We start from the raw sequence: 22,028 nt of genomic DNA, 5'->3' as shown, positions 1-22,028 counted from the left end.
TTTAAAAGTCACTTTATTATTGATTTCATTATGATAGTACATTATTGATTTCATTTCAGTGTCACTGATCATAAGCCTGTGGTCCATAGCAATCTATTTAGCAATTGACTCTGTCTGAGATACACTATTTTTCAAAAGTTTGGGAAATGTAAGATTTTTTTTTAAACTTTATACATTTATTCAGCAAGGATGCATTAAAGTGAACAAGTCACAGTAAAAACATTTATTACCAAAGACTTCTGTTTCAAATAAATGCTGTCCTTTTTACTTTTGTAGTCACCAAGAAATCGGGAGAAAAGAATTTATCATTTTACAAAAATATTAAGCAAGCACAACTGTTTTCAAAATTGACAATAAGAAATGTTTCTTGAGCAGCAAATCAGTATATTAGAATGATTTCTAAAGGATCATGGGACACTGAAGACTGGAGTAATGATGCTGAAAATGGATGTGCTTTCTGCCACCTGTTAACACTGTGTTTGATTAGGTGCGTTGACTCTACCGACTCTTCTCGAGCTTGGTACTTCAACCTTGAACTGCTCTGATGGTAGGAAAACACAGTAAATGAACAGTCCTAATTAGTACTAGTTCAAACCTCTTTTAACTGACCACCCTATACACAGTATTCATAGCAGGATGCTCTGCTGCTTTGGCCATGATGCTGACCCCATATGTACTGTGCAAACTTCCCCTGTTGGCTTGTCATGCAGCATTTTGTGTTGCGGGCATCTCATGCAGGAACATGCTACAGTCCATCACAATCCAAGGCTGACATCAGATCGGTGCCAAATTGTGCATAGTTTTTGAATTTCTTCAGCCTTTTGACTGCTTCTGTCTTTTTTAAAAATCTTTCTCTAGCTTTCTCTTTCAGGCTCTGGAAGCAGGCAGTGCTCAGAAAAATAGACTACCGACCAGACCCGCAATTCGCCTTACTCCTGCGCTTTTTCTCCAGCAGTCTCTGCCTCTTCTCCTCGCGCAGACGTGCCTCCTCTTCCTCCTGGTCCTGACGACACTTGTGGAAGTTCTCCACCACCACTCCCACAAACATGTTGAGCACGAAGAAGCTGACGATCAGCAGGAAAGAGATGAAGTAGAGGAGCATCCAGGGGTTGTGATTGCGCTCAGGCTGTGGGCGTGAAGGACAGGAAGATGAACGGCACATCCATCATATGACAAATTAGGAAAGTCATGTGCCAGAATGAGCAAAGCAGATCCAAACCTGCATGTCCACTCCGACAGCGTCCAACCCGTCATACATTATATTGACCCATCCGTCCTTACAGGAAAGCACGAACAGCGACATGAGAGCCTGCAGAAGAAAGACACGTGCCAGCAAAACCATCATTCATTCAGAGCAGTTACAGGGCTCGTTATGACAATCTGGGAATCATTTCAACCATATTACAGCAGAAAATGGTTTCTCGAAGTCCTATAAAAATTAAAAGGAAACATGACCTTACTTTTTCACTCAACTGATCGCTTTATAATGCTTCAGTGTGTCCGAATCAGTGAATAACGTCAAGTGTGTGACACCTACCTGTCCCAAGTTGTCAAAGTTGTACTTTCTCCGAATCCATTTGTAGTTTGCTCGAATACAATCAAACTTATTGGTGATGTTTTTGGTGTCGCCACCTTCACAATGGTAAAACTTTCCTTTGAAGAGCTGCAATTCATAATATCGCTACTGCGTTAACTGAAAATCCCTCACATTTCTGTTGAAAAGCATGTAGCATCTGAAGCAATTACCTGAACTCCAAGAATGCCAAAGACAATAAAGAAGGCACAGCAGATGAGCACAATGTTCCCAATGGGCCTCAGGGATGTTATTAGCGTTTCCACCACTAGTTTCAGTCCAGGAGCGCGACTAATCACTCTGTTTACGTGAAAAACAACAAAAACAAAGACACAACCTATTTCAACCTGTTTGGATTCCAGGATGTAATGGTACAGTTGTCTGAGTGACCTTTAAGATTGGTAAACCTAAAAAAAAGAATTCAGGGATAACAGACTTTATTTCGCAAAGGTTTAGTAGACTCGGGAGATCACGCAACCACAAAATTAACCTTCAGTTTATTCCTTAACTGGAGCAATGACCACGTAGCCTCAGACAGGCACGTTGTGACCATTCGCTGGCTCACCTCAGCGGCCGAAGAGTTCTCAGCAGACGAAGAACCCTCAGGATGCCAAAGATTCGGTTTCCACCAGTGGAGGCCAGGGAGACCAGAATATCAATGAGAGAGACAGAGACCAGCACCCCATCCAGAACATTCCAGGTGCTCTGCAGATAACTGTGCTTCCCAGCACAGAAGCCGAGGGCCACCACCTTTAACACAAGCCATATCATGTGTGTGAGAGTGTTTTGTGGAAAGAATATTCCTTATATGGAGAGAGAAAAGGCCTAAATCATACCTTCACAGTCATTTCAGCCACAAAAATCACAGTGAAAACATAATTGGAGATACTGAGGAACATTCGCTCCTGAAATGAAAAAACAAACCAAAACGCACACAAAAGGACATGCTGTATCATACATCCAGAAAAGCATGACATCAGCGAAATTTAGATGCAAATGGCCTTGATTACACTTAAGCAAACTTACAGATGGCTGAATAGTGGGCCTTTCCAGAGCAATGGTAATGCAGTTTAAGAAGATGAATACCAATACTATATGATCAAACATCTTGTGAGAAATTAACCTTTGACACATCATTCGAAACCTAGGACAGAATTGAAAAACAAAATTGCAGTACAAAAAGGAATGTGAAACTTTAAAAAAAGGAAGGGAGTAATTGGTCAATAGTTTGGAGACAGCAGATGCTTACCTGTTCTGAGGAGAGAACAGATAAAGGGACCAGTCTTCATGATCTTTACACCACTTAGGTTTATATGCTTCAAACGTCCTCTTGAGACGGAAACAGAAGCTCTATAACACACAAGAGAGAGGAACTACAGATAAATACTACAGCGCTAAACATTAACTACAGCATTGTCAGGAGTTTAAAGCGTTTAGGATACTCTGCTTAAAACTTTCGGTTCAATGCTTCAATAAAGAAGGATTTGAATGGATTCTTGTTTCAATTTGACGAAGTACCATTTTGTAAATCTAACAGCTTACATTGCAAATGTGTTTTCTGCAATATATATTTTGCACAATTGAAATCCTTTTTGTTTAAATGTCTAATTGATTTGCCAGGTACTTGGTTAGAAAGACTGATTAACTTGAAGAAATGAGAAACCTTGAAGCAGAGCTGTAATTATGTGGATGGTAATACGATAGTGGGAAATCATTATAAAACATTTCCAACTAACTTCCACTTGTTTACTGACACTTTTATGCAGTTTTTATGGACATTTTTACATACTCAATTATGCAGTTTCAGTAAACACTTGCAGCACGTTTCAAACAAATGAAACAAGGTTTTTTTTTTTTTTTTTTTTTTTTTACAGCTCAGTCGTGACTCCATGATGCGTGTCTCAAATTTCCTTGGCAAGAAATAAAATAATTTCAGGTACAGATTACGAACACAAAAGACAACAGTGTATTTTTTTTTACATTTTAAAATATTTTTTCCTTTAGCAAATGCTTCATTGTTCATAATTTTGGAGTTGTTTAATATTTTATGTTTTTAAAATAAGTCTTTCATGCACTCTCCAAGGATGTATTTATTTGATCGAAAATCAAACGAAAATTCAAATGTTTTGAAGTTTTTATTTTCTAAAATTAGTTCATGTTGAGCAGCAACCATCCACACTCTCTTACTCTAAGTCTACACAATGTGACTAAAACTGTAATTGATCGACTGGCTGCTAGAGGCAGGCTCCAAAAGGGATTCAGTCCCATAGGCTCCCCATGGTAAAATGTCCAACTTTACAGCAGAAAAAATAAAAACATCCAAAAACATGGTACAAAAAGTGGTTTTGGTCTATATAGCTTATTTTGCCCTTCATGACAACTGTAAGGGGGATGAATGTTTTTAGAACTCATCCATTTAAATTATATTAAGCCTTAAAGTTTTGTATAATTAAGGGCGTGGCCACTTGAGTGACAGATGGATTTCCATCGCGCTAGGTGGGTGTGGTTTCAGCAACCAGTTCCCGCCTTTTAGACGCGCGGTGACATTCTGCCATGATGGTGACGGCCGGATCCGCCCACTTTGAGATTCAAAACACTCTCATCAGGAGTCCACGGGTGACTTCACGGAAACTGCGACCATGTTTTAATAAAGTCTATGGTTTATGTGCATGTCCCGATGTAGGTTGTGCATGTTGTTTGTATGTAGGCCTGTATTGTAGCCCTGTTGTTTCTGTTTATTTCACAGCACTTGAAACTTAATTTCAAGACGAGGTCTCTTGTGTGAGAAGATATCATCACACTGACACCAATAAAGGTCACACCAAGAAAAACAATTACTGCCTTCAGACTGAAGTGCTGAATCAATTACAGCATGCCAATTAGTTTCCTCACAAGACAAACCCCTGGGAAGACATTAAAAAAAAAAAAGGTCAGCATTGCCTGACTGTAACGAACAACACTGGATTAAGCCATGACTTACATCATCCATGTCTTCCTCTGCAATGGAGTCTTGTTTGCTGAGGTTGGTGGACAGGTCAGTGGGCAGGTGCAGGCTTCTTCCATTGCAGTCATGGTAGTCTCCCAGTGAGCTGAAGCTGGGGGTTTGGGGCAGTTCAGGGATATCTAGAGAGCTGGGATGCTGCAGTGAGCCCCCACTGATACTAGCCAGCTTCTCCCCCTCCAAGTCCTCATCCTCAAAGCTGCCTCTGCCCTCCCCAGACAGCAGAGACTCCCTCTCCCCAGACGTGTCCTTCCTTTTCAAACTCGGCGCCCGTCCTAAGCTGTTCCAGCTTGACCTGCGGCTGCCCCAGTTACTCCCTGAGCCACGGGGGTGGCATGGAGATCTTCTTGGGCTAGTCTGGGATAGTAAAGGAAAATACATTGTCCTAGTGAGATGTTGCATGTTACACATATTGCGTATTACTGCAATTAAGTACAACAGTCAGGGACAATTCTAGCCTTTCATTAGTACTGGGGCACATCGAAGAGTGTCCCTATATTTTGATCATCTTTTGATAATGTTTTGCATTTAAATTGACTTCACCTGAGGTATAGTGTTGTTTACAAGCTGTACGCACAAAAAATGCTGCCTTGTCAATATATTTACAAGACTTTTGTCAAGCTCAAAATATTGCAAAATGTTAAATATCATTAATTTTTAATGAATAAATATCATACATATGACATTTCACAACCTGAGCTATGTCATAAAGTGATAAAAGATGACCTCGCTTCCTTTTTAATCAACTAATGTATGCTCAAGGAATCTTTATGTGACGTCACTTTAATGGACACCTTATTGTCATCTGACAGCTGATTTTTTTTCTTACCAGGGATTTTTGATCAAAAGCATTTGGATCTATTGAGATCCCACTGCCCCGTCGGGACTCGGTCAAACCAAACACTGACTCGGGGCCGAGCGAGCTCTTCGGAGTGGGCATGGGGGTGGCAGCAGTGCGCATGATGATTGGAGGGGGCAAAGTGCCTCGAGGATCCACATGCCCATTCGCTGACATCATCATAGAGTACATTTTCAACTCTGTTGGTGAAGGTAAAAAGAGTTATTTGATGAAAGTCATCACCATCCAGTAAATAAAATAAAAAATGATTACCCATGAATGACAAAGTTGTAAAGGTAAATGGAAGAAGGACACATAAAAAGGGCATTTTTTCCAGTAGATTCATATACTGCATGTGAAATGCATTCACGGTGACTATAATGTGGCTCTAGAGGACCACTGCTCTCTGTGATGGAGTCTGCAGTGAACTTAACTATATGCCTGAATGAACGGACTAAGAATAGGTGTAATCTAAGTAGTGTAAAAAGTGTGCATGAAAGTCATTTTACGTACATGTTACCTGGCAATAACATTTTATGTGTTAAAGGAAGTAACCTGTAGCTTCCCCCATCTTCTCCTCCTCTTCAAAGTTCACAGACCGCTTTTCCTCATCTGTATCTGACTTGTTAGCATCTCCCTGCAAAACACAAGATCTTTCTGTGGACAGCGCACAGTATTTCAGTAACCACTCAGCCCACTAAAGTGATATTAAGGATGTAGTGAAGCCAAACAGGAGCCGTTCTCTCATTGGACGTTGGCCTCTGGCATCAACTTCACTCAGTCGCAGCCTGCTGTGCATACAGACAGATGTTGTGCTCTTATCAGTACACAGCTATCCTGTTAGACCTCGATTACGGTTAGGGTTGTGTAAAGTTGGTGTTTGTTTTAGTCTTTGCAGGTTTACACCTAGTAATAACAAGTTCACAATTCACACAGATCCCAGCATGACAGATGGGCCAAACACTGCAGCACTGTCTCAGTAATGCAGTTTAACCCCCCAGACTATCTGGGGGAAACAGTTACTTTGTTTATGCACAAACCTGCCTCCTTAAGAAGTCAACTTCTTTAAATGCCTGTAGCACCAGTTCAACTTGTGTAGCTCAGGTTTCCCCTCTTCAAGGGTGACTCATTTACATATTAGCTACAGATTTAGATTTTGAAATAAAATATTTCTGGTATGTTAGATTTAATTCTTATTCGAAATGTATTTAATTTCTATTTTGTACATAATATAAAGTTGTGAGGGCTGTGAAAACATGGCACAAGCTTCTTTGTTGCTTGTTAAGCTAAGTTCATTTAAATCTTAGTGTTCATAAGAAGAAATGAACACTAAGATTTTCGATTGTAAAATAAATCTTCATTTTTAGCTGTAGATTTAGGCATGGAGTTGATTTATTAGTTTATAAGATATAAATGTTATTTTATTAAAACAATACATTTTTATTATATGATTTCATTTTTTTACTCTTTTTAGAGCAAATAATTTAAGTGCATTCTTTATTATAATTCTTTTTTCTTTATTTATTAACATATTTAAAGTGTTCCCATATTTTTAATACTCTTGATAATATTTAGGATATTTGGATATACATTGGCTCTACCTGCAGTGCTGTTTGTGCAATAAAAATGGTCACAAACAAACAATGGAAGGCATTTGTAAATTGTTTCCTATAGCGGATTTAGGGTAAAAATCCACCTCAAGCCCCCCCCCCCCCCTTTCTTTTAAAGTATTTCATTAGCATTTATTATGGGAAACCACTGCATACAATTCAGTGCATGAGTGAACTGTTAAAATGAATCAAACTGAATCATGAACAATTGGAATGTTTGATTGATTGGATCAAAAGGGTCATTCATTTGCAAAAACGTTTCTGTTTTGTTCGGACTCTCAACAGTTGATAGAAAAACACGTCGTGACTTGCAAAATATTATTTGGAAAATGATTCTCAGGTCGAATACATATGTTAATGTTTACTGCAGTATTAGTAAGAGCTATAAAGTTCAACCCCCCAGACTATCTGGAGAAAGCAACTACTATGTACACAGATCTTTAATAAAAATAAACAGCTGATACAGAAGGTTTTCTGTTACCTCTGCCTGAAATCCCTCCACTAAGATGGCCACCAGTAGGTTAAAGAGCACATAATTCCCAAAAGTCATCAGGGCCACAAAGTAAAGAGCCGCCCATGGGGTAGTGGAAGCCATTCCATTATAGAGAACCACGTTCCAGTCTTCCTGGGTCAGAATCTGAAATACAAACACAAGCAGAAGAGGACAGAGAACGGCTGAGTACAGAACAATCTATTAATGTATTAATAATAATGTAATAATGAAGTGTGAAATAGAATATTGTTTTGTGCATGTATTTTCCAGCATTTGGGGGAAATACAGAATTTGATGCCAGAGGTTCAATCTGAGTGTTTTGTGATTATACTGTACAAACTATTCAAAGTCCTAGATCTTACTGAAGTGAAAGTAATTATCTGTCCCAGTTTAGCAATTAAGTCTTTTTTTTTTTAACCGCAAAATAATGTTGGGATAATCTAGTGAGAATAGCTGCATTACAGCATACAGATAAAGTGCAGGTTCAGCAACTCAGCTTTATCACAGGAAATTGTGCTAATGCAAGAAATAATGCAGAAATAAGGCTTTCCATTGTAGTGAGCTGCATAGTAGCTACTATATACCTCAAGATATTGATATGGAGCTAATAAATCGTTTTATGGGATACACAAATATTTATAATATCTTAAATAACCCTAACCTAAGAGAAATAAGTAATTATTTACGGCAGTGTCTCAGAGTGATACATTTAGAAAAGTTGAAAATAATGATCTTTCTTATTTTTTACAGAGTATATAAGGACAGGTCTACACTGTTTGAGGTCTACACAACTCAAAGTTTATTGTTGTAGTATGTTTTACAATACAGTACTAATTTAATTAAATACTATTTAAATTAGTTTGTTGCATGCTATTTCTTTGTAATTAATTGTGAAATGTACAAAAAAATTCTTAGTGAAAAGTGGTTCTACACAATTTTTTTTTCAGTGTATGCATAGCTTGACCTCAGCACAGCCTCTGTTCTGACCTGAAACACAGTGACAATGGCCCACAGCAGGGAATCAAAGTTTTTCCTGTCTGGAATGGTGTCTCCATTCTCCATTTTCAGGCTGAATTTGCATCCAAAGAGATGCATTCCAAGAATGCTGTATTGATGGTAAAAGAAAAATGAAATGCATTAACATTTAAGTGCATAAGTCCAGAATTATGTTGATGATAAGGCAACAGATTTTCAGCACATGACTCCTCACAAACTAGAATTAATGTTGCACATTGTTTTCTAGAGTCAAGATTACAGTCTTGGTGACACTGTGCATGGTTTTAATTGGTTGAATGAGTTGTAGGTGTGAACTGCACCTGAATGTGAAGATGAAAAGCATTAGCAGCATGCAGAAGGTTGCCACATTGTCCATGGTCTTCATCAGGACCACCAGCTGTCTGCGCAGTGCAGGGAGGAAGCGCACCAGTTTGAGCACACGCAGGAGACGAAACGTCCTCAGCACTGAAAGACCCCCATCTGCCTGCCCAATGATCTCCCACACACTGTCACAGAAACACATGCTTATATTTGATGTGTTTTTATATTTAACAGTTTGTTACCGTGATTTTTACAGTGATTACAGTAATCACTACCACAAAATTCTAAACAATATATAATTAATAATGTTTACACTCACTTAAAATCCAATATGTATTTTAAAAAGAAGCCCTGCTAAGGTTGTTTTAATTTATTTTAACAATTTTAACCATATATTTAGTATTTTAATAAGTGTTCTATAAGATATAGGTCTATAGACACACATAGATAAATAACAGATCTTACCTTATAACTACAATAATCCCATCAAAGATGTTGTAGGGGTTCTTAATGTAGCCGAAGATGCCAAAGGCCAGCAGTTTGAAGACCATTTCGAGGACAAACATGCTAGTGAAGACGATGTTGCTAATCTCCAGAATATTTGTCAGCTCCTCAGGCTGTGAGAGGAAACAGAGACACACCTCATTACCTTCTGCAGGCCAAAGTCATGCCAAGATACTGCTGAGAATACAACATATGAGTGACCTTAATCACTGACCCTCATAATGACACCTTCACACCCCTTTACTCTCACAACGTCACATGAAACACCTGAGGGTGGGATATAAATAAACTGCACGTTCAAATGATAAATGAGCAGTTTACACCTCTAGGCCAAATAATAAAGATATTTAGAAGCTATTATAATTGTTCATTTTCACACAAACAGCACCAGACCTGAGGTTAAACAACCAGAATAAATGCCAAAGCATTATATGCTCTTTTATTGAGAGCAAAGCAATGCAGATCAATCCGAAAGACAGTTAGCTACCACTAAAATCAGTCCATCATGAGTAATTTCAGGGCCAGAGAATTAGTCTCCTACATATGCTGATGTAGACTATACCAGCTGAATAAATTAAGCATTGCTACTGCACTCTTCTGTTCTTTAGCACAATGCAAATCAATAAACTCATTCTAAAGGAAGCATAAATGATACGAGCCTCTTGGTTCTGCTGGCCATTATAAGAGCATTCACCTGGGATCTGCTCACAGTAACACACTGTTATAAAATCAATTCTCCAAACTGTTAGACAATTACCATCGCTACAGGCAACCTTAAAGTCACTGTTAAACATTTCCGTTTAGAAAGATAAAGCCTGCGTACATCTGAGGGTTTCACCGCTTGTGATATCCCTCTCTTATTTCTTAAAGACACATAAAACTTCATTAATGCATTAAATATCATTAAGCAACCTGAAAAACTCTTTTACAGAGATAAATTATAATATTAACTAAATTAACATTAATTTATTTTTAATGAATTAACAAAGAACTTTATTGTAAATTGTAATCAATTAAATATGTCTCTATTAAAATAGAGGTTATCTGTAATTATCTTATAACTGAAACAAACCTTTGCAAGTGTAAACACATATCCAACAAATAACTGAAGCAAAACTGCGCTGACAGGTCATCACTAGGGGGCTCCACAGCCTCTGCTGCATGCATTAATCTACATACATTAATCAATGTACTTCATGAATATTTATATAGCACTTCCCCAGCGTGCTTGTTACACAGGAACAACAGATTAGTAATGGATTAGTAAGAGAATAATGAAAACCCTTTATTATACCCTCTTCGACTGCAATGTTAGATTAGACAAGCATTTTCAGCCTTAAAGGCATCCGTCTTCGGTTCTAAACAATTTTAGTATCATCAATTTAGTAGGCTATTTGTACACTGGTATTGAAGGAAACAGGAATACACTAAACCAGAAAACATGCCAGCAGTGTCAACATAAAACAGATGGTAATCACATTTTCAGTAGGCAAACTTCCATATAAAGCTTACACTTTATGCAACATATATACATAAACAGATGTGCTTGTGTGTCGGGTCCAACAGGTTGCTTTGTGAATCATTATTCCAGAAGCGAACACCACCTCAAGTGCCAAGATAGCTAAAGTGTGAACTCTAATATGGTTTGAAATTAAAATAGGATGCTAATTTGCGAAAACAACTCTGAAGCAGCAGATTCAAAAACATACCATGGGGCAAAAACATTGTTTTAGTGTAATTTTCTTCATAAAGTGAGACACGTGCCATTATGCAGTGCCATAGCCTGAGCTCAGTCATGAAAAGTTCTAAATGCAATCTTCCAGTCTGTGCATAATATTTTCCAACAAACAAAATAGTTTCGTTTTCCTCAGTGACAGAGAGGATCAGTGCATTTCTGTTTTAAAATATGATAGAATTACACAACACAGTTATGTCTATGATACGTCTGAACCAGACCCTCTAGCTCATCCCCTCTCCAACAAAACCATATATCACAAATCACTATTCCCTAAATGTGAACAGTATTCTGACCACTCTTCAATACAATGTTAAAAATACTGGTTCTTAATTGGCATTGATGGTTCCATGAGGAAACTTTGACATCAATGGAACCTTTCCATTCCACAAAAGCTTCTTTATACTGGAAAAATAGTTTTTAGATTATATAATATTTTTCACGCTAATACCGTATTTTTCGGACTATAAGTCGCAACTTAGTATAAGTCGCATCAGTCCAAAAATACGTCATGACGAGGAAAAAAACGTATATAAGTCGCACTGGACTATAAGTCGCATTTATTTAGAACCAAGAACCGAGAGAAAACATTACCGTCTACAGCCGTGAGAGGGCGCTCTATGTTTATTAGGGGTAGACTACAAGAGCACTGAGCAGCTAGAGCGCCCTCTCGTGGCTGTAGACGGTAATGCTTTATCTTGGTTAATTTTTCTTGGTTCATGTCAAATTAATTTTGATAAATAAGTCCCACCTGACTATAAGTCACAAGACCAGCCAAACTATGAAAAAAGTGTGACTTATAGTCCGGAAAATACGGTAGTCTTTTTTTTTCTTTTTAAGAACTTTTCTCTGAAATTTTCTTTGGGGAACACCTACATGAGAAAATGTATGTTTCTCACGTAAATCGAGTTCAGAAAAGTTTGAATATAGTAAATTGACTATTTTTCATACTATCTATCATACATTTATGGTGCTTTGTTTTTTTTTTGAAGCCCTTTTCACCTTGAGGGTAAGTAAACGATGACATTTTTTTTTTATCTTCGGATGAGCCATTTACATTACACACAAATCAAATATTCATCCTAACTTTCCTGAACATGGTCTGTCTGAGTGCAAAGCTAGAAATTCCCACTACCGCTGCATCAATCACTTTTGCTGGACAAAGAAACGGAAAAGCAACAACAGTGCAAATGCATGTTGGGACACTGGGTTTTTAGTGGCTGAAACATGGCAGACTAAAGGAGAGTGATGTTAGAAGAGGATACCCGCACTTCTCCAGAGGGAGTCAGCCACTGCACATCTTATTGCCCCCTTCCTTCATCATTTCCCATGATGCATAGTAAATGCAACACTTCTTTATGATCCTCCGAAAGCAGAATGGAATGAAAAAAGGAATGACAAACAACAACAGGTGGGATATTTGAGCTAATGTTTGTAATTTTACAGCTCTAAACCATTGAATGACAATCTGAAGATAAACACAGCATGATGTGTTTGATTGATACAAGTATGATTTTGATGAGAATACTTCAATCTTAAATGAGTATTTGGTGTATAACTTATAAATGTCTATCTTACATCCTGTAATCAGTCAACACTTCTTTTACAGTGTTTCATTTTTTGCTAAACTCAATGAGTCACTGTGTTTACACGTTCTGGAGAACGTGGCTTTAAAATACTTTCAGAAGGAGAACAGCACATCACACTGCGGGATGTGTCAACTTCCCAAAAGTATTCCATGGTCGGCTATTAATTGATCATTTCTATCATTTATCAAAGTGAAATAGTATGTGCAGTGGAGACATGCGTGTGTCTTCAGTGATGGGGTGAACAGTGGGGTAGGCTCTGGGAAGTGACTTTGACTGATGCAGTAATGAAGACTGTCAGTGGCCCCATGTAAATCCGATTAGGTGGCTGATTGACTCTGCTGAGTTGCTGATCTTTCTCCTGCTAAGCTCAGAGCATTCAGTACATAGATCAATGAAGCCAGCCTTATCTCATTACTGTAATCCTCCCTCAATAACTTCTATGGTGACAATGTATTCCAATAGCTGGCAGTACTGAACAAACACCTATATAGATAAACCTTGAACCATTTGATTTTAAGTAAATGGCAATTACTCTGTAAACAACCTGTCTATCACATTCTGCAGAGTATTAACTGCAGTCAACCTCTTGCAGTTACTTTTTTTGGATTTATGCCATATGGCTCGTTTCCACCGAGTGGTACGATATGGTATGTAATTATTCTGTTTTCATTGTTAGAATTTGTGAAAGGTGCCAAAATAGCTAACCTTACCATACCACTTTTTAGGACCCTACCATTGGGGTACCTAGCACAGTCGTCATGTGCCTAAAGGATGAAGCTAGACTTACTGCAGGACACTGATTGGTTGACAGAGAATCGTCACTTACACGTGCCACAAGGGGAAGCATTTCCTTCACTCGTTCCGCCTTCCTGGTCATGCATGTTTGGGTTTGATTACATCAGATTGCACAAACACAAAAAATAACACTGTATTTTATCATTTTATATTTACGCACAGATACAATGTAGTGATTTCTTTGCGTGTGAATCAATCGCTACTTTCTGGGATACACCACACCTATGAAGTATGGATACTATTGGCAGTAGACACCGGATCAGGGTGTACTATCCCGAAATGTACTGTGCTGTACTGAAATGTACCACTTGGTGGAAACCAGCCAATAGTGCGTGTGGACGATGAAAGCCTGTCTCCACCTCAAAGGAAACAATGAAAAAAGTAACTGAGAGAAACAAAGTCACAAAACTTAAATTAATATTGTGAGATATAAAGTCACATTTTGAGAAAAGTCATATGAGATATAAAGCTACAATAGGATTTTTTTGTTGTTGCAATATCAAGAAATAAAGTAAAAATGAGAATAAATAAAGTTTCAGTTGTGATATATAAAGTTGCAATATCCTTTTTGTTGAAATGGACACAGCTTTCCATAAAGGACCGCATTTGTGACACGCTGACAACAATTTCAAATGGAAAACACATTTACAGTGAATAAACATATAATGAAACACTCGCCAGTCGCAAACAAGCAAGCAGCATCATGAATAGATGCTTAAAACCATCATACATACTTAAAAGTATAACCATAACTCAAAAACACTGTTTACAGGAGTTCTGCAAACCTCACCCACAGAACTGACAGTGCCAACACAATAACAAGCTCTTCCACCTAGAGAAGCAGTTTCACCTCAAAAGGCACTGCAAAGAGGTCTCCAAATCCCAAAATTACCATAACAAGTGTCTGCTAGCTATTTTCAGATTAAAGATTTTACTTCAGAAGCAGACATGCTATCTAGGTCCCACACTAGTATTCAACGAGCGATGCTTTATATCATATATATTGGACTATAAGTCACACTTTTTTTTCATAGTTTGGCTGGTCCTGCGACTTATAGTCAGGTGCGACTTATTTGTCAAAATTAATTTGACATGAACCAAGAGAAATGAACCAAGAGAAAACATTACCGTCTACAGCCACGAGAGGGCGCTCTATGCTGCTCAGTGCTCCTAGTCTAGTTCTCTTGGTTCTAAATAAATGCGACTTATAGTCCAGTACAACTTATATATGTTTTTTTCCTCGTCATGACGTATTTTTGGACTAATGCGACTTATACTTACTTTCGGACTTATAGTCCGAAAAATATGGTAATCACATAATTAAATGTAGAATAAAGGGCAAGTGTAATTTAATGTAATATAATTTACATTGAGCACGACTTTTTCTGGCCTTGTTGACACAAATTTAGTTTTTGTTACTGTACTGAAAATTCCAAAAAAAAAAAAAAAAAAAAATCTTACCAGCAGGATTTGGCACCTGCCCACACTGCCAAAAGCACCAAAGGTTGGTTAAATGAACATGGTGTTTGTGTGCTTGACTGGCCAACAAACTCACCAGAGCTGAACCTCATAGAGAATCTACGGGGTATTGTCAAGAGGAAAATGAGAAACAAGAGACCAAAAAATGCAGATGAAGGCTAAAGGCCACTGTCAAAGAAACCTGGGCTTCCAGACCACCTCAGCAGTGCCACAAACTGTTCACCTCCATGCCACGCTGAACTGAGGCAGTAATTAAAGCAAAAGGAGCCTTTACCAAGTACTGAGTACATGTACAGTAAATGAACATACTTTCCAGATGGCCAACAGTTCACTAAAAATGTTTTTTTTATTGGTCTTATGAAATATTCTAGTTTGTTGAGTGAATTGGTAGGTTTTTGTTAAATGTGAGTCAAAATCATCACAATTAAAAGGACCAAAGACTTAAACTACTTCAGTCTGTGTGCACTGAATTTATTTAATACACAAGTTTCACATTTTGAGTTGAATTACTGAAATAAATGAACTTTTTCACAACATTCTAATCTATTGAGAAGCACCTGTATTGCCAGTGAGCTTTGTTTCCTTACAAACAACAATCAATATTGAAGTAACTGAAGCCTTGTCCGACAATATCAGACAATATCACTTACCTGCTCATGGTATTCAATCCCCATACTCAAGGTGTTGATGAGGATGGCAATCATAATTCCACGATTAAAGTATTTGCTATCCACTATGCGTATCAATCTGTCCCGGAAGTCTTCCCAGTACTGAGCCAGGCGGTTACGCTCCTCCAGGATTTTATGATGGGATGCACGGCAGGGTTTGAACTCTGCTTCATGGGAGAATTCGTACACCACGTCCCCTTCTGATCTGGAGTAGTCTGAATCCCCATGCTCCACATCCATGGTCTCCAGGGCCCTTGCACAATACGGGCAGTTCAGGAGCTCCAGAAGCAACGGACTGGGCACCACACCAGCCATCTGCAGCAGCACACGGCTGTGGCCTACAGCACATGGAAAAAAATGCAAGCAGTCAATAATTTCATTTAATGCTTTTCAATGCATTTAGGAAATACAAATAAAGTATTGCATTTGTTTTAAATAAATTAGTTGCACAGAGGTCATATCTTACACTTATTTATTTTAAATCAAAATGTTAATGAAGCATTTTCCAAATGGTACAGTACTTTTGCATAAAAAATAACTATGTAACATAATTAGTAATCATTTTGCTTTTAAAAGTAACATTCATCAACAATGATCACTGATCTGCCTGATTCTCTTGCACATTGCTTCCTTATGGATCGAGGACATCTCTCTGCACAATGTAACTCAAACATCAATAGACCCCACAACCAACTTAATGTTTATTAGAATTATTACACACCTAATTAGTTCAATTAGATCAGGCAAGCCAAAAAAAAAAAACAGCTACTTCGCTAGTTTATTAGTCTATCATTTTAATTCTCTAGCCATGTTCATGAAAAATAGACAGAGCTCTATGTATTCTGTTCAAGTGCTTCACCCTCTCTAGGTCTTATGATCTCCCAATCTTAAATAAAACTATTTGGTCTAATCAGAGGATGTCTGTGGCTGTACTCTTATACTAATGTGTTGCCTGAGAATGTAATCATACACAGTGGCCCACTTTAGACTGTGGTAATGCGCTGAAGTGGAGGTGATTCAAGCTGCAGGCAAAAATTACTGCTGGCACAGGCAGTGAATTTGAGTAAACATGCGATACATATTTCTGTTGACAGAAATCCACAAATAGTTATTCTGCAACAGACTGATATAGAAATGAAAACTGGCTTGAGTGTTAAATGGGTTTAGAACAAGGATTCTTATATTTGGGTCACTGGTTACTGCTTTACTAGAAGCCCCAGCAGACTAAATCACTGAAAACCAACCAACTTTCGCCTCCCATGACATATTAAGCTTTCTACCTATCCGTCCGACAAGAGGAATCGCCTTTTGGCATAACATTTCAAAGGGCTGGATGGCCACAGATGCTAGTGGTATGCTGGCAGTCTTACTCCTATAAAGATTGTGTTAATGACTTTAACATTTGAAGTATTGATTTTCTGTCACATTGGTAAGGGGCTGCCTAACAACCCCTTCTCAGACTGCTTTTCATTATCCTAAGACAGGCTATGTGAGATGACAACAACTGGACCTGATTCAAAGTGGAAACAATGGCTATGAAAAACTCACTATGTTCTCCCATGAGCTGGTGCAGCTTCTCAAAAGGATCAATCGCATCACATCCTGTATTTGAATCTGACTCCGCTCTTCCTTTTCCTGCAGAAGTACTGCCTGTGTAGCTGCAAATAAGGGAGGGCAAGATGGTCGGATAATTCATCCCCCCGTTTAGTCGCCCGAGTGCCGGCAAGCCCACCGCAGAGCTAGTTCGCCCTTGCGGGGCCTCCAGAAAGTCACTTTGATAAATGCTTTGCACTGACTGAGTCCTGGAAGAAATATTGTGCACGGCGGTTGGCTGTGAGGACACGGGCAGTTGTGACCCTGTTACGATGGACCTCATTTCCAGAGCCTCAGCGGGCCCCGCAGCGGTCACAGGACTGGGGCTGCCATTGCTGAGGTGACAATGCTGTCGTTGGTGCTGCTGGATGAGGCTGTGTATGGACCGAAGCCAGTGTCCGCCACCCCTGTGTCTGCTGTGACCATTGACCCCCCCGCCGCAGCATCCTCCGCTCCCCCATCTCAGCCCGCTGTTGGGGTTTACCTTCTTTCTGCGTTTGTTCTGCCAGCTGGTGTAGATGCGGGAGGCGCGGCGCTTCACCTTGCGGTACAGGTGGCTGATGTACCTGAGCATCTCCTCGTAGCAGCTCCCCGGCTCAGAGTAGCTGGCGAGGGTGCTGTCGTTGGAGAGGTAACGAGCTCGCTGCTCCTGCATCAGCTGGTTCTCACGCTGCTTTGTTTCTGAGAACTGGGTTGCTATTACAACCAGGCACAGGTTGATCATGAAGAAGGAACCCACCTGAGATACACAAAAGTCACTTTAGTTTACCAACATGAGAAGTCTTTGGAGAATCTCTAATGCAAGTTTTACACTGTGCATGTAGGTGACACATACTGTGTACAGTACACTGCAAAAACAGTACAATTGTTTAACATTATTACAATATAAATTTCTATTTTAATACACTGTAAGAATGTAATTTATTCCTGTGGTGGCAAAGCTGAATTTTAAGCATCTTTACTCCAGTCTTCATTGTCATATGATCATTGAGAATTCATTATTAATTTGCTGATTTGCTAATCAAGAAACATTTTTTATTATCATCAATGGTAAAAAAAAAAATTGTGCTCCTTAATATTTTTTTTTCACGATTCTTTGACGAACAAAGTTCAAAACAATAGCATTAATTTATTCTTTTGCAACAATATAAATGTCTTTACTGCCAGTTTTAATCAATTGAATCCATCCTTGTTGGATAAAACTATTAATTAAAAAAATGCACCTACCCTAAACTTTCAGTTTTTAGTTCTTGTAGTGTATATTTTGATATATTCTGCTCAATTCAACTTTAGGAACCAAACTGCAATTTAAAAGGCATTCTCAATTCAAATGACTGAATTTCAAATAATATGGCACATTGACATTCAGATCCACTTGTACTGTCACCTAAACCTACTTAATTTACATAAACTACTTTATGTTTAACAAATGTACGTACAGACCAGCCTTGAGGAACGTTTACATTTCTGTCAACTGTTATAATTCAGTAAATTCCACTTGCTGTAATTCCACTTTAAATTCAGCTTCCTGAGGGATGTACTGTAGCACTTCATTTCAAACTCTTGAACTGAATTAAATATTGAATTATGCCTAACCCTGAAAACAAAAGTTTACAGAAATTACACTGCATGTTGTAGTTGCCTGCTGTTACAGTTATGCTGCTGCTTCGCTCTACTCATGTATTTGGTGTGAAAAAGGCTGAAAACAAGAAAAGCTTTCAATTAAGAGTATACTTACTATAATAAGCAATATAAAATATATAAAATTGTAAAAGGAGTGGGCATCCATAACGTAATACATGATGTCCACCCATCCTTCCAAAGTAATAACCTGCAAAAACAGAAGAGAAATTGAGATCAATTGAAGATGAAATGCCTGGGTGAAAAGCCTTACAAGTTTAGCATATTGTCTTTCTACGGGTTTTTTAATAATAAATGATGATTGAGTTAAACACATTCAAATGTAGAACAATCCTATTTTACCCTGACCTGAGGTAAAGTATCAATAAATTACCTTAGTTTAAAACTCAGGTCAAAGAGGTCTCTAATTTTTATCTTAAATAGAAAGTATTAGACACTAAAGCTCTTGTAACTGTACTGCTTCTTCCCATCATCTAGGGATTCGTTTTAAATTGTTTTCAGAGATCTAGACTCTCCAGTAAACACAAAGTCTTACAGTTCATGGCACAGAGTAATGCCAGAGGTCTGATTGTTAGTTTGATCGCAGTTAAAATAGTAGTGCAGGTTTAAGTATGTTAGCATGGAGAGTCATTTGTTTTGGAAGTTCTGCGCCTGCAGCACTGCATTTCATTCTCATCCAGCAGTATCATTTAGACCTTTTTTAGACCTTAATTATGTTTGAACCCCAGTTCTTTTCTATGCTGTCTACTAGATTACATTGTCTGTAGACACATTTCAATTGTTCACATTAAAACAAAAACATGAATCTCCACAGTGCATCCAAACAGTTGGCTTTAAAACAGCTGATTCATAACTTTAGTTTATGGACTCCTTTTACATAGTGTATACAGCCATACCAAGCTTAATTTTAAAATATTGCATAATTTATTCCATAGATTGTCAGACTAGCAAAGACTTGTGAGCTGGATTGTTTTCAGCTGGTAACAGCATTAATATTGTTGAATATGTCCTTATTTCTGTGTTTCTTCAACTACTGGCACTAGAATTTTAGAAAACTCTCTTAAAACATTTTCACATTCTATCTAGTTTTGTCCACTAACAATATCCAACAAACCAGCATCCCTGGAGAATTGAAGAATTTCCCTGAAGAATTTCATGTTTCCTGAAAGCCATGAACACAGCCATCACAGTGCCATTTCCACCACTCCTCAATGAATGCATTACAGTATGTTTAATAGCATTCTATGATGGAAATGACAATTTTGACATTTTGAGAATGACCAACTCCTGGCCAATGTTAATGTAATAGCTTTATGCATCTGAAATACAAACAATAAGATAATAATTTCAACTTTTATCAATTTAAAGAAATTACCTATAGAAATGATCCACAAAAATATTCTGCTTAGAAGTGAAATTTACCTTGATTTTAATTTATTTTCTTCACATGCAATGTCTCATATTTCTTTTCAAACATGCTTCTCGCCAAGTACATTAACTTTATCAGTGGAGAAATGCTACTGATTTTTTCAGTTTTCACACAATAATTGTTTAATTATTAGTCAAATTTAAAAGGCTATATTTTTATAATGGATTGTCATTTTTTAAGACAGAAAGTCTGGATCTGGAACAACTTTAACAAAAATATACCAGAGATACAGTATATTTAAAAAGGAATTAAAAACAAATTTATCAGGCCATAAAAGTGCCAATATGTGAAGAAACCTGCTCCCAGAGGTGTCATCTTATGAGTACAATCCAGCTCCTATTAAGATATTATGTTGACACAGGTGAAAACCCTTCAGGCCCTCTTTTATAATTGCATATCCTGTACCATCATTATAACCCATCCAAAAGGGACACCATGTGACTGACCCACTTGTAACGATCGGACAAGTGAGACCGACATTCATTTCAAACAGAATGTAGCCCAGGACTCATTGTGTGTCCATACGACGGGCCCAAAGCGCATACGTTAATATGCGATGGGAATCTTTTTCTTTTCTGGTTTCATTTCCACAGACTGAGATATAAGATATCACATTCCCATCAAAAAAATCTCATCACTTTCCCCGACCAAGTGGCAGAAATGACTAAAACAGACATTTGCTCAGAGGAGATTCATTATTTGCTGTGGTTGGAGCTTGCTTAACAAGACTGTCTTTTCAAAAGAGTACTAAAGGTTGTTAAAAGCCTCATCTATCTTTGGAATAACTAGGGTCTTTACTTTAGGGAAAACCTAAAACTTTAGGGAAAAGAATAATGGCGCTCCCTACTGCACTTCCATTCTCAAAGCACTCAACTAAAAAAAAACATTAGTGGTGTGGAAATGATCTGGATTACAAAACACCATTCCAAGAGGAACTTACCTGGAATATTGCAATCCAGGCATATCCAATATTATCGAAGTTCACTGCCCCTTTGTGAGGGTTGAGCTCCCCGGGTTTACACTCACTGTAATACTGGTTCCAGTTAACACAGCTGCTGTTGCTTGTCCCATCCAGGCTAGAGTAGGCATGTCCCAGGGGAGATGCATTTAAAGTGCACTCGACACCCTCCTTGAAGGGGGGCACCTGACTACAGCGCAGCATGCCATTCTCCTTATTGGTGGAGCAGATGAAGGGGTTGTCCTCACCTTCTTCATTCATGTAGTATGGACTCATTTGTGGCAGATTATAAAGGCTGTGGAAACACATGGAAAACAATGTATAATATATGGCATTTACTTACTAAAACACACTGTAAATAACACATTATATGCTCAGAGGCCACACAGCATCTTCCTTATCTTAACATGTACATGACCCGAATTGTGTGTCAAGGTTAGTCATTCTCTTAAAATATCAGATAAATTCACCTTTGATGACAAGGCAAGGTTTGTGCAGGTTGTAAAATGTCAAGTGGTGTCACTCTGAGTCACCAATACTGAATTAATAATTCTTTATTTTTGTAATATCTTTTTAAATTTGTATATATATATTCAAGTTAATTACGATTACACCACATACATTTTTTTCATTCAATTTAAATTAAATTTATGCATTTAGCAGACGCTTTTATCCAAAGCGACTTACAGTGCATTCAAGCCAACATTTTTTACCTAATGTGTTCCCTGAGAATCGAACCAACAACCTTGCGCTGCTAACGCAATGCTCTACCACTTGAGCCACAGGAACAGTTAATTTTAAAATT

The 22,028-nt window shown here is 38.1% G+C and overlaps 1 protein-coding gene across 3 annotated transcripts in view; it reads right to left on the bottom strand.

Annotated features, from left to right (window-relative positions):
* Nucleotides 1-22,028, bottom strand: part of LOC127951846 (voltage-dependent T-type calcium channel subunit alpha-1H-like) — a 52,925-nt gene that overhangs the window by 12,516 nt on the left and 18,381 nt on the right. For 2 of the 3 annotated variants that reach the window (XM_052549919.1, XM_052549935.1), the window contains exons 5-23: nt 21,206-21,518; nt 18,934-19,026; nt 17,151-17,934; nt 15,585-15,940; nt 9,298-9,449; nt 8,832-9,017; nt 8,503-8,620; nt 7,504-7,659; nt 5,968-6,049; nt 5,404-5,612; nt 4,554-4,931; nt 2,823-2,923; nt 2,600-2,717; nt 2,410-2,478; nt 2,139-2,323; nt 1,747-1,873; nt 1,538-1,663; nt 1,220-1,309; nt 913-1,126 (exon numbers count right to left, since the gene is read on the bottom strand). In XM_052549919.1, coding sequence (XP_052405879.1) covers nt 913-1,126; nt 1,220-1,309; nt 1,538-1,663; nt 1,747-1,873; nt 2,139-2,323; nt 2,410-2,478; nt 2,600-2,717; nt 2,823-2,923; nt 4,554-4,931; nt 5,404-5,612; nt 5,968-6,049; nt 7,504-7,659; nt 8,503-8,620; nt 8,832-9,017; nt 9,298-9,449; nt 15,585-15,940; nt 17,151-17,934; nt 18,934-19,026; nt 21,206-21,518 — 3,857 coding nt within the window. The remainder of the gene's footprint in view (nt 1-912; nt 1,127-1,219; nt 1,310-1,537; nt 1,664-1,746; nt 1,874-2,138; nt 2,324-2,409; nt 2,479-2,599; nt 2,718-2,822; nt 2,924-4,553; nt 4,932-5,403; nt 5,613-5,967; nt 6,050-7,503; nt 7,660-8,502; nt 8,621-8,831; nt 9,018-9,297; nt 9,450-15,584; nt 15,941-17,150; nt 17,935-18,933; nt 19,027-21,205; nt 21,519-22,028) is intronic. The other variant, XM_052549928.1, reaches the window with a different exon arrangement.

The sequence above is a fragment of the Carassius gibelio genome, chromosome A3, assembly GCF_023724105.1.
Source record: "Carassius gibelio isolate Cgi1373 ecotype wild population from Czech Republic chromosome A3, carGib1.2-hapl.c, whole genome shotgun sequence".
In the NCBI taxonomy this organism is placed as follows: Eukaryota; Metazoa; Chordata; class Actinopteri; order Cypriniformes; family Cyprinidae; genus Carassius; species Carassius gibelio.
This window is presented reverse-complemented; position numbering and strand designations above follow the sequence as displayed.